The following is a 12,142-nucleotide window of genomic DNA, read 5'->3' as shown; positions in this document are numbered from 1 at the left end:
GGAGAGAGAAGATAGAAAAATATATAGAATAAAAGTATTATTCATACACACATCTTTCTCCCCCCTTTCCCTCGGAGAAGCTCTCCGGGAACCCTATTTATCTGTCCCAGCAAACAAGCGAGAGAATCAAACCAAATCCATATATCCGTTTTTGCATAGGTATCGAAAACCAAAGGCTTCTTTAATATGAGGAGAAAAGAAACACTCAAACATTTCACATTCGCATTCACACTAAAACCGTCCCCAAACAAAAACGTTCATGTGATATCTCGTTTCATATTTGATATTTAGCTACATGATAAGACCTCGATATCCACATCCACTCATCTCATATAATATGTGTGAATCATAGAAAAACGCCTGATACATCCTCCAGTCCCACCCATCCATCCAAGCCAAGGCCATTCCACCCATCTCTCACTTATCCATCCCTCCCTTTTACTCCTACATATCCCCTCCCAGACCTATTACAAAAAGAGAATTTTGCTGCAAAGAAAGCACAAGATGGTATGTTTGAAAAACAGAATCAGTAGAAGAGAAAAAAATAGGCCGTTCCAATCATACACGAAGCATGACAGTGGTACCAGAAAAATATCCTATGCTTGCTTGAAAGAAGAAAAAGTACAAGAAATGAAATCCGTCTAGGCCAATTGAAACCGTTAACGACAAGAGAGTAAAGACTTATAGTTCAATTGAAGAAATTCATAAACGCCAACAGCCCTTTGTGCTTAACACGTTGTTCACTTAAAAAGCATCTTCATCAGTCCAGTTAGCTTCACTTCCAGAAACAATTCGTGTGCACAATCGATCGTTACTAAGAACTTGCCCAGCAGGTCCTTTGTAAAGTGGATAGCCCTTTTTCTTCATCATACTACTGTTTATAGTAGCACTACCACGGAATGGAGGAGCTTCATCATCTGGAGTATATCGATTTGCTCTGGCAGCTCGAAGTTTCGCGAAATAATCCTCATTCGAGTCTTCTTCTGGCTCAGTCTCAGATACATCTCCATAAGTTTCCCAGTTCTCAGAGCCAGAGCCAGTATTTGCGGAGCTAGATGTAGTAGAAAGTTGACGACTGCTAGCGGGTGGTGCAGATCCATAAGTTAATGATTGGCCGAAATTCGATCGCATTGATGCTCTCAAGTCCTGATATGACTGAGGTCTTTCCTTAGCCTTTGGTGGCGGTGCTTCGAAAACATCATCGGGAGAGACTGGTCGGACACTACCAGTTGAAGAATTGAAGCTCTCATCGCGATGGTAGTATGTTTGAGATGGAGGGGCCGAAGGTGGTGGTTCGAATAGCTCACGCATCTTTGGGGGTGGAGCTCTTGATGGTGGTGGACCCATCTTGCCCCGGATAGTGCTAGTCGCTTGTCTTGATTCAGGACGCATAGATCCAGTTCGTCGATCGCGTTCTGGAGAGTTGGGAAGCTTAAGACTCGACAAAGGTATACGATTTGGGAGCCTAGAAGGTGATTTTATACCACTCGCTGCGGATACTGAAGCGGAAGATTGATGTCTCCTGATTGTTCCTCCTGCGGTAGGTGTTTTGGCACCAGATCTATTTGGTGGAGCAGGTCTTGGTGCGCTGTTAGAGCGACCCAGTGTTCCAGCCTTAACAACAGTTTTTGGAGGGGGCTTCATGGTACTTGGAGGTGGTCCTGCTGGTGTTTTGGAGCGTGGTCCTGGAGCAGATTTGGCTTCAGATGCTTCCAATTCATCAAGGTATCGTTCACCGTGTACCATAAAAGGACGGCCATATTCTTCCTCCCACTCTTCTAGAACAGTTCTCAGTTTTGCTGCAATCTTTGGTAAGTCTTTAGCAATTCTCTTTCTCATCTTTTCCTCACGCAACAAACGTGTTGGATCACGCTTTTCGCCCTTTTGGCCACGCATCATCAAACGACTTGCATCTTGTGATGATGCTTGAAGATCATCTCTGTCTTTGACGAGTGATAGATGTTCTTCGATAAGAGCTAAAGTGGGTGCGCGTTGTTCTTTAAGGACCTCAAGACGACCGATTTCCTGTTCGTGAGCCTCCAAAAGAGCATCACTGTAAACATCTGAGAATGCGGGAGTGAACTCGAGCATCTCTTCTTCAGAAAAGAACAGACCATCCCACAGCTCTTGTAATTTGTATCGGGCATCCTCGACAAATAGATGTAGGTTTTGTCTCTTAAGCTCATTCAATCTTGATAATTCATCTTCGAATTCGTTGATCTGTCGTAGGCCAAACCCTCGATTGCCGTTCAAGAATCGTTTCTGTTCAAACTCGTCGATGCCCAGCTTTGCCCACAAAGCCTCGACTGTAGTACGTAGATCCCTCAGGCGCTTCTCTCGACTCTTCTTCTCATCTGCCAATTTGTTTTGCTTCATGCGCAATCTGGAGATATCATCTTCGTGTAAACCAAGTTGCTCTGGCGCATCGCGATAGTATTTAACAATTGCGCTGTCGGTCTGAGCCTGTGGCGTGCCAAGTTCAGCCCATAGTTGAATGATATTTTCCGCAGTAGCCTTTACTAGTGCGACACGGCGGGTATACTCTTCGTAGACGCGGGTGAATTCATCGTCGAGATCGCTGACATAGTTATTTGAAAGGTCGAATGTGGGAGGAATACTCGCGTTCAAAGATGTGGGTGGGAGTTCGATTTTAATGAAAGATGGCTCTAAATGGGATGAGTATGACTCAAGAGCTTGAACAAGTTCTACGATGTGTCAGTACAGCCTAGTGTCAAAGTGAAGGAAAACTTAAAACTTACTCTTGACTTGTTCAAATCTCTCTCTATGTATCTTTGATATATGAAGATGTTTTTCTTTTAATCCTTGTAGACATTGCATCAAGGGATAAGTGATTTGGAGATCCTCATCTTCGGGTTCATACTCATGGTGATCTTTGTCATCATCGAGGGAAGCTTCCATCTGCTTAATTGTTGTAATAATACGGCGAGCTTCTTCGGTCAAGTCATTTTTCTCGTCCGCGACCAATCGTACTTGGTTGTGTAAGGTCTCGGAGAGGGCAGCGAATAACTAAAAATGTTAGGTTTCACTACTTTCTTCTTTCCAAGCCAAGTAAACACTACATACCTCTGATTCTCGAGTCTCTCGTTCCCGCGACGGAACACCAATTTCATCGAACAAGCCATGAAGCTGATCTATGATCGTCGAGACCTGCGACGATAAGTAGCTAGTATCCATTTTGTAATACAAGCCACTCCTATGCGAAGACACCTTACTTCGGCGGGGGAAGCAGCTTCAATAAAAAGAGATGGCTGGAAGCCCCTGATTGAAGAAAGGAGAAGTTCAATTATGAGGTAAAATGGATGATTGTGGGTTGTGGACCGTGGAGAGAATTCCTGTCTCGTAGAAGTGGAGAGGGAGGGAGGAACTGTATTGAGAGTGGAGAATTCGAATTTGGAAACAATTGAACAATGCTCAGCTCCTCAATATGATGATCCCTCTTTCTACCGGTATTCTTGTTGCGACCACGAAACCAACCAAATCTTGAGGAATTTTCCTCTTCAATTCTCATTACCAGGTTAAAAGTTTTCTTGTGGGTGTACAATTCTTATGTATACCTAGGTAGTTGTGCTTTGTATAAGAGGTGAGTGGTTCGTTGGTTTGGAAGATCGAGAAATGATTCGCATGGAAGAAGTGGAAATAGTTTGGTAGAACCGGGAAGTTTGTATTTACGCTTAGTAAAATTGAGGCTGGATAATTGTTGCTAGAGGGATAGTGTGATCCTGAATAAACATTAAATTGCCAAATACGGTATATGATTGGTTGGAACACAGAAATTATCATATATAATTAGATAAGCAAGAACTTAATTCTTAGCGTCGGTGGCTAAAAAAAGACCCCCCGCCTTTTTAGAGGCCGTGTACGATTGTGGTTCAACCAAGAAAAGAGATCAAGCTTACCATAGTAGGTAGGGTAGCTACCTCTCATACGCCATCTGAGTACCGAGCAAAGCTCACAAGGCTGCAATACATTAGGAAATAAAGTTAATATTCCTTAAAAAATCAAAGCTCTTCAACCACCACCCTACATCATAAGGACAATACATCACTTGCAACGGCGTCACACGGCTACCCTTAAGCCTTTCCAGTCATCATAAACAACTTCGACGAAGGACTAAATACTTCTGACTGAAACTCCCTTCAACAACTGAAACTTATCCATCAATCATGGATACCGCTTTCAAGACCTGGGGTAAGTAAATCTCTAGCCTTGAAGCTCTCTTCATCTATGCCATGGCCATTGCCATTATCACTGCACCTGCCCCCCATCCTCCCCCACTATGCACCTATCACGCTACCTGATTCCTGAAACTCACCTTATCAATTATAGAGCTTGACAACAACGTCCAACTCGTGGACCCCAACCGCGACGCCCTCTACGCCTACGACCCCGAAGAACAAAAGGCTTTTCAAAAAGCCAAGCCCTGGGATACCGATCCGCACCACTTCAAAAACGTCCGGATCTCTGCTGTTGCCCTCTTAAAAATGGTTATGCATGCTCGGTCAGGTGGTGCTATCGAAGTCATGGGTTTGATGCAAGGGAAGATTGCAGGCGATACATTCATTGTTACAGATGCATTCCGTCTACCGGTCGAGGGAACAGAGACTCGAGTAAATGCCCAGGACGAAGCAAACGAATACATGGTCGAGTATCTACAACACTGTAGAGATCAGGGAAAGTTAGAGAATGCAGTGGGATGGTATCACAGTCACCCAGGCTATGGATGTTGGTTGAGTGGTATCGATGTTGGAACACAAGCTATCCAGCAACAGTTTTCAGAACCTTTCCTGGCCGTTGTTATCGATCCTGATCGCACTATCTCTGCTGGAAAAGTTGAAATTGGTGCTTTCAGAACATATCCCGAGAATTACAAGCCCATGGATGCAGGATCAGGTGATGGATATCAAACAATTCCGCTTGCAAAGATTGAAGATTTTGGCGCACATAGCAGGAGATATTACTCTTTAGAAGTCTCACATTTCAAGAGCTCATTAGATTCGCATCTTTTAGAATTGTTGTGGAACAAATATTGGGTTCAAACATTGAGTCAAAGTCCTTTGTTCACCAACCGCGAATACCGCAGCAAACAGATGCTTGATTTGAGCTCCAAGATTCGACAAGCCAGTTCTGGTATTAGTCGCAATGGAAGAACAACTGCCGGATCATCTTTGAGTAAGGGAATGGATCAACAATTGATGAAGGTTGTTAAGGATAGTAGCAAAATTGCTGGGGAAGAGATGACGGGGCTGAAGGCTGGTGAGGTCAAAGCGCAGTTGTTTAACGGGTTAGGCGCGGCGCAAAAGACTGCAGCTGATCCTGCTGCTCCAAGTGTTCCAGCTGTTCCAGTGGCGGAATAATTGATCAAGAAGACACATAGTATTTGGCAGCTCTTGTGAGCATTTCTCCGGCGCATGGGTTTATGATGGCGTTTTAAGGTCTAAAATCTACACCGACCACAGTAGTTTAGAGTGGGGAGAAATGAAATTATGATACACGGCATCAAAATGATGTATACATTTCCCACCACAAATTCTATTTGACTTTTCGCCACAACACTCGTGACTAGTCATCCTCAATTTGTTTATATTTTCAGCTGTACAATCGATATACTATCCATGTATCAACAACCTGCCATTTCAATTCTCAACAACGGAGCCCACTTCAGGTTTCTCAAGTGTCCTCAGACGATCCTCCATGATCTCTTTTGCAACCCCTAACCGTCTCAGGGACTCCCCCCTCCCCAAAATTGCCATGATATCCGCCGTATCCGGTCCACTCTGACCTCCCGCAATCGCCCACCTAAGATACGCATGCACGAGCTTCATCCAACTCTTCTTGATAACTTTTTGTGCATCTTCGGTGTATGGTTTTCCGCTAGCAGTAAATTCAGCAGTGCTCATCATGGCTCCTTGGTCGACGACAAGGTTTGTAAAACCTTTTAGCTCAGGAGCGTTCCAATTTTCAAGGGAAATTGAAGATAAAGCGTCGAAGGAATTGGTGAAGTCGGAGGGGACAGAGTAAATTACCCCCTCGGGAGCGGAGTGGAGCTTGTGGGGCGGGGTTCTAGATCCAAGTTCGAGAGTTGTGGGGGCTGCAAAAAAGTATTTATGGTTGGAGTAGAAGGTTTCGGGGAGTGTGTAGTTTTGGATTCCAGCGCTAATTATAGAGAGGATGTAATTTTCCTTTGCGGCATCGTTGTTCTCACAGTTGTAGAAGATCAAGTCTTCAAATTCTGGGAGAGCTTTCATACGATCAAGGGTTGGCTTTGCAGCCAATACTAAGAGATCTTGAGAAGGCGGGACAGGTTCATCTGATCGTCGTAATTCCTTATATCTTGCGGCGTGTTTTCTTTGTATGAAGTTAAGCTTTTCAAATGTTACCACAGAGTCACCTCTGGTATATTTCATGCTTGCCTATATTAAATTAGTGGATTATCATTATGTATTAAAAAGAAGAAATGTATACATTGTCTATAAGTTCTTGCATGCCCATTACATCGTAGGATCGATCGTGTGACCATCCAAGAAGAGCGACAAAGTTAGTTATAGTTTCTGGGAAATACCCCGCATCTCGATAAGTTTTGATGTCAATGGCACCATCTCGTTTGCTAAGCTTCTTTCGCTCTTTATTCAAAAGGAGGCCAACATGTGCAAAGGTGGGTGGCTCCCACCCAAACGCCTTATACATAGCAACATGCATATGGGTTGATGGAATCCATTCCTTGAAGCTAGGATTAACTCAAATTCGTCACGAGAATGGAAGCTACGTACCGATCCTCGAACAACATGTGTGATCTTCATGAAATGATCGTCCACAACGTTTGCCAGATGATATGTTGGAAATCCATCCGATTTTACCATGATTGGATCTTGAAATTCTTTAAACTCCGATTGAGGGCTACGAGTCAACGTCGGTCTGATTTTACCATAAACTTCATCCTGGAAGCCTGGCCATTGTTCTGGAACTTTCATTCTAATCACGTGAGATTCTCCCCTCGATGCCTTCTCGTCAGATTGATCCTTTGGAATGTGTCTGCAAGTTCCATCATAAGCCTGTGGGAGACCCTTGCTACTCTGATAAACCCGGAGTTCGTGTAGTCTTTTGGATGAGCAGAAACATCTATAGCCTAAGTCTGCCTCGACCAGTGTTTGAGCGTGTTCCCAATACATTGCTTTTCGTTCTGACTGTTGATATCAGTATTACACTCTGATATCATGAAATTAGAAGGCATTAACGTACTTGCCTGTATGGGGCAAATGGTCCACCGACTTTTGGCCCTGAAAATTCTTAGTAAACTCATTCTAACAATTCAATATCGAGTTAAGATACCTTCATCCCATTGGATACCAGCCCATTCTAGATCTCTGTATAGACGCTCTTCGGCTCCAGGGACGGTTCTATCCTTCTTAATTCAGTGCGATCCTATTGGCAAAGACTTTCTATTATTGACTTACCGTATCCGTGTCTTCAATCCGCAAAAGAAATTGGCCACCAGTAGCCTTTGCAAGCAGGAAATTAAAGAGTGCTGTTCTCATAGAACCCAAATGCAGATTTCCGGTAGGAGATGGGGCAAACCGAGTTCTGACAGGGCCGCCAGCACGAAGTTTGGTCGAGGCTGCCGACAGAGGAAACTGATTTGTTTGGGTGGAGGCATATCTCTGACATATGGAACAAACGTTGTTCTTCCATAATCTCTGGCCAGTATTTCTTTTCACTGGCACAGAGAGAAACCTCATCTCCAAATTTATTTCACTGTGACTATAGTGATCCTAATAAAAAGTAAATCTTGAAGAATTCAGTTCAATGTTTGACGGTGCACCAAGAAGATTTTGTAATTGATTGGAGGACAGGAAAATAACGTCAGCCACAAATTCTCAGCCACATACGCCGAGGCCTCGGTGGCTCGAGCTTCTACTAGTTGGAAAGGCGCTAAGATAAAAATAATGGAAAAGCCGTCCTCATCATAATCTCTTCAGCCTTACCACTCTTATTTTCATTCTTCATACAAATTTTATTTGTCGTTTTACACATAACATTTGTGTCTACCTTAGTGTTTTGTTTTTCTCGTTTGTTTAAAAGCATAGAAAGACAACCAATTCTGAAATCACAAAATCCTACTATTCGCTGAACAATCAAAGTTCCCCGCCATCAAGTCTTTAGAAATTTCAATATGGCCACCAACGGCGCATCAGGGGAGACGGATCTCTATGGTGAGTTGACCAAATGAAGCCATTGACCTCAAAATACTAACTTACATAATACAGCCATCCTGGGCATAAGCAAAGATGCTACAAAGTCTGAGATCAAGAAAGCATACCACAAAGTATGTTATGCCCCGCACTTAGTTTATTGAGATCTACCATTGACTTCTATAGGCAGCGCTACAGCATCACCCTGACAAGGTAGCGGAGGACCAAAGAGAGGAAGCGGATGAGAAGTTCAAGACAGTGAGCCAGGCCTACGAAATTCTTTTTGATGAGGAGAAGAGGGAAATGTACGACGTTCACGGTATGGCTGCATTTGATGGAAGTCGACCTGGTATGGGAGCAGGCGGAGTTGATTTGGATGATATTTTGGCGCAAATGTTCGGTGGAGGTATGGGTGGCATGGGAGGTATGCCGCCTGGATTTGGGGGACCTGGAGGCCCACGAAAACCACGAAGAGGAGCGGACGAAGAGCAGCCATACAAAATCACCCTCGAGGACCTGTACAAGGGAAAGACAGTGAAGTTTACGAGCAAGAAAAACGTAATTTGCAGCCATTGCAAAGGTAGTGGAGGAAAAGAGAAGGCCAAGCCAGAAACCTGTGGCAGGTGTAAGGGTAGTGGTGTCACCGTTGGTCTAAGAAGCGTTGGACCAGGACTTGTTACCCAAGAAAGAGTTACGTGCGACACTTGCTCAGGAGCTGGTACAAACTATAGGGAGAAGGACAAGTGTAAGAAGTGCAAAGGAAAGCGTACCACCAAGGAACAAAAGTCATTGGAATTATATATACCCAGAGGTGCTAGAGACGGAGAGCGAATTGTTCTGGAGGGTGAGGCTGATCAGGTACCTGATCAAACTCCCGGCGACATCGTCTTCATTCTCGATGAAGAAGATCACGAAATCTTCCAGCGAGCTGGCGATGATCTTTCTGCGGAGCTCAACATCACTTTAGCTGAAGCTCTCACAGGCTTTTCAAGAGTGGTCTTGAAACATTTAGACGGACGTGGTATCTCGATAAACCATCCTCAAGGAAAGGTATTGGAGCCTGGGCAAATCTTGAAGATAGAGGGCGAAGGTATGCCTTTGAAGAGAAGCGACTCCAAGGGTGATTTGTACTTGATCGTAAAAATCGAATTCCCTCAGAATGGTTGGACAGAAGATGCTGCTACATTCTCCACTCTGCAATCAGTCTTGCCTAAACCTGAGCCTCCAATTACGGCTGAGGAGATTGATGAGGTGGAATACGATTCAGATGCCGACATTGAAGATGTAAGTATCATTGATTAACTCTCATTTGCTTTACATGCTAACTTGCAAACTAGTTCGGTGCAAATTCTGGAGACCCTCGTGCTGGTGGCGAGTGGGAGGATGATGATGAGAATGATGAAGGAGGTGCTCAATGTGCTACTCAGTAAACCTTTGGACATAGAATAGTATTATGCGCGTCATGAGATTCGAGTTACCAACTGGTAGCACATTCTGGGTTGGATTACTTGGGATATAGAGCGGTAAACGGGACTGCGATAGAAGAAGTCGTGGAAGGCAAGGCGTTCCGGGATTTGTTCCAGCAAACATTGTAATGAATTCCCAATAATCAAGCGCCAAACCTCCGCATTATTACTTAAATATTGCATTCTCTAGAATCGAAATGGTATACTGCTTCGAAGAAATCCCATCTGTTTCCATTTTGTGACATGCATCCATCCCGTTATTTGTCGAAGTAATGCAGGACTGTTGATATTTAAATCCGATTGAGCATTCCATCTTGGATTTTTATACATGCCAAATTCCGAATAGCGTAAAATTTGGATGACCACATTCTAATGAGCTACACTTTTTAAATACAATTTACACCGTTCGGAGCTCTATGCGCAGATTGTTGTAATTAACACGTGATCGGCATGGAAGCCCTAAAACTTTGCTGCCTCAGGTGACTAGATTCGCTTAAGTTTCTGTGGGCTTTAAACTATGAGACTACCAAAAAAGATTTCGCTGGAGATTGTATCAACCAACGACAAACAATCGACAACCCGACGACAAGGTGTGTATTGCTATTACTATGTCTCCTGGCGAGATGCGATTACCTCGAATTCGTTATGCTGACGATTCTCTAGATGGTTTCCGCTAAGAAGCACGTTCCTATCGTCAAGAAGCGTACGTTTAATCCCCTCATCGATCCTCGACATTCGACTTGCATAGCCTAGAACCGATCAAGAGCTATGGCCGGCACTGAGTTTTGCGAATGAAAATGGATGGACAAGATTTCGAATAATGGTTGATTGACAATTTTGTTACAGGCACCAAGCGTTTCCACAGACATCAGAGCGATACCTACAAATGTGTCGACGCAAGCTGGAGAAAGCCTAAGGGTATTGATAACCGTGTCCGAAGACGTTTCAAGGGACAAATGGTTATGCCATCGGTACGTGGAACTGAAATTGGCTGTGGTTGAAATAATACTCGCGAACAACATGGCTTGGGATTCGAGAGCATTCAATGCACAGCAGGGGTTTCAATTGAGCAAGGGCTGATGAGGATATAGATTGGTTTCGGTTCCAACAAGAAGACCCGCCACATGATGCCATCCGGACACAAGGCTTTCCTCGTCAACAACACATCCGACGTCGAGCTTCTCCTTATGCACAACAAGACCTTCGCCGCAGAGTAGGTTCAAACGATTACAGGACGAATTCAGATCTGGCACTAACAAACTATTAGGATCTCCCACGCCGTTTCATCGAGAAAGAGAGTTGAGATTGTTGCACGCGCTAAGGCACTTGGTGTTAAGGTCACCAACGCCAAGGCCAGAGTTACTACTGAGGTTTAAGCGGATGGTTTTGTTTGGGCATTTTGCATTGGGATGGGAATGCTTGTTAGCACAAGCAAAGGGCTTTGCAGAATTATAGCAAAAGCTCTTTGATAAATGAAGATCCTTAAGCAAATCTCTGACCATCACACGAAGCGCTACATGTGATGATTATTCTCCCATCGGATATCCTATACGCTACCTATGATCTCCACGATGTTCCGATCTCGCTTTCCAAAAAAAACCGAATATGTGAAGGTTCGGAAAAGATTTTCATGGCGTTCGCGGACGGTCTGTTTACCAAAAGTTGCATTGGGGAGTGGCCACTCAGAATTGTTTGAGGAATTTTAGGGCCAAACCAGTCCACAGCGCTTTTGGGGACATTATAGACACGAATTTAAATGGGGCCTCTCCCTTCACGTTCAAAACCCTACACCTCCGACCAGTCTGAATACCCTGTTGTGCTCCATGTCATTTTCTCATTTCAAACCTATCTTCCAGTCTCAGTTATCATCTTATGTTCCCAAAATCATACCAACTTGATCATGAATCACAGTGAATTCGCACCTCCACATCCAACATTCTCCGTTCTTCCACACTTATAATTTATTTGCTCATGTGAATTGTCCGTATTTTATCATCAACTACGAATAGGACATTGGGTCTCCCTTACGACGGTTATGAACACAACTAATTTAGGGAAAATGCTAGAGGCTTTCTTCTTCCTATACACTCCCTGGAACGACTTCGACGAGGTTAAAAGATACGTCAAGAAAACGGGCCTGTCAAATTGGCATCCTGTTGGAACCTGTGCGATGTTGCCAGAGAATAAAGGGGGGGTAGTTGACAACAATCTTATCGTGTATGGCATCAGCAACCTGCGTGTAGTAGATGCAAGTATCATGCCCATTGTACCTAGAAGTAACACTCAAGCTGTTGTCTATGCTGTTGCTGAAAGAGCTGCGGACATAATCAAGGGCACGAGCTGATCTGAGCATCTTTAGGGTTATCTCGCTTGGTGGGATCTCGAGAAATTGATTTCTTGCAAGTCTCTAGCGTCATCAGAGCTTCCTCCCAGTTCCAATCAGTTTATTATTTCTAGGCTTCTTAGTCC

The 12,142-nt window shown here is 44.0% G+C and overlaps 5 protein-coding genes across 5 annotated transcripts; 3 read left to right on the top strand and 2 right to left on the bottom strand.

Annotated features, from left to right (window-relative positions):
• Positions 1–256: 256 nt before the first annotated feature.
• On the bottom strand, positions 257–3,642 carry EAE97_008753 (uncharacterized protein). Its single transcript, XM_038879268.1, has 3 exons — positions 3,085–3,642; positions 2,760–3,027; positions 257–2,705 (listed from the first exon to the last, which is right to left on the bottom strand). Exons 1-3 carry the CDS (start codon positions 3,193–3,195, stop codon positions 745–747), a joined length of 2,340 nt encoding a protein of 779 aa, XP_038729779.1. The 5' UTR covers positions 3,196–3,642; the 3' UTR covers positions 257–744.
• Positions 3,643–4,184: 542 nt separating this feature from the next.
• On the top strand, positions 4,185–5,375 carry EAE97_008752 (uncharacterized protein; the record flags this gene model as incomplete). Its single annotated transcript, XM_038879267.1, has 2 exons — positions 4,185–4,209; positions 4,348–5,375. The coding sequence occupies 2 exons, from the start codon at positions 4,185–4,187 to the stop codon at positions 5,373–5,375; spliced, it is 1,053 nt and encodes a 350-aa protein (XP_038729778.1).
• Positions 5,376–5,654: 279 nt separating this feature from the next.
• EAE97_008751 (uncharacterized protein) lies at positions 5,655–7,754 on the bottom strand (the record flags this gene model as incomplete). The annotated part of the gene is made up of 6 exons (XM_038879266.1): positions 5,655–6,431; positions 6,484–6,738; positions 6,789–7,202; positions 7,258–7,295; positions 7,348–7,420; positions 7,473–7,754. 6 exons carry the CDS (start codon positions 7,752–7,754, stop codon positions 5,655–5,657), a joined length of 1,839 nt encoding a protein of 612 aa, XP_038729777.1.
• Positions 7,755–8,188: 434 nt separating this feature from the next.
• On the top strand, positions 8,189–11,049 carry EAE97_008750 (uncharacterized protein; the record flags this gene model as incomplete). Its single annotated transcript, XM_038879265.1, has 9 exons — positions 8,189–8,228; positions 8,283–8,341; positions 8,394–9,491; positions 9,545–9,633; positions 10,209–10,263; positions 10,337–10,376; positions 10,520–10,644; positions 10,765–10,886; positions 10,941–11,049. 9 exons carry the CDS (start codon positions 8,189–8,191, stop codon positions 11,047–11,049), a joined length of 1,737 nt encoding a protein of 578 aa, XP_038729776.1.
• A 683-nt stretch (positions 11,050–11,732) lies between these two features.
• On the top strand, positions 11,733–12,017 carry EAE97_008749 (uncharacterized protein; the record flags this gene model as incomplete). The annotated part of the gene is made up of 1 exon (XM_038879264.1): positions 11,733–12,017. One exon carries the CDS (start codon positions 11,733–11,735, stop codon positions 12,015–12,017), a length of 285 nt encoding a protein of 94 aa, XP_038729775.1.
• Positions 12,018–12,142: the final 125 nt, after the last annotated feature.

The sequence above is a fragment of the Botrytis byssoidea genome (genome assembly GCF_014898295.1).
Source record: "Botrytis byssoidea strain MUCL 94 chromosome Unknown BBYS_019, whole genome shotgun sequence".
In the NCBI taxonomy this organism is placed as follows: domain Eukaryota; kingdom Fungi; phylum Ascomycota; class Leotiomycetes; order Helotiales; family Sclerotiniaceae; genus Botrytis; species Botrytis byssoidea.
Note: the sequence above shows the minus strand (reverse complement) of the source record. Positions and strands in the feature narration are given on the sequence as shown.

Coding starts and splice junctions, on each gene's coding strand:
- EAE97_008753 (XM_038879268.1), bottom strand. CDS start 3,195: ATGGATACTAGCTACTTATCGTCGCAGGTCTCGACGATCATAGATCAG. Junction 3,028..3,084: donor GAGAGACTCGAGAATCAGAG/GTATGTAGTGTT, acceptor TAACATTTTTAG/TTATTCGCTGCCCTCTCCGA. Junction 2,706..2,759: donor GAGATTTGAACAAGTCAAGA/GTAAGTTTTAAG, acceptor GACACATCGTAG/AACTTGTTCAAGCTCTTGAG.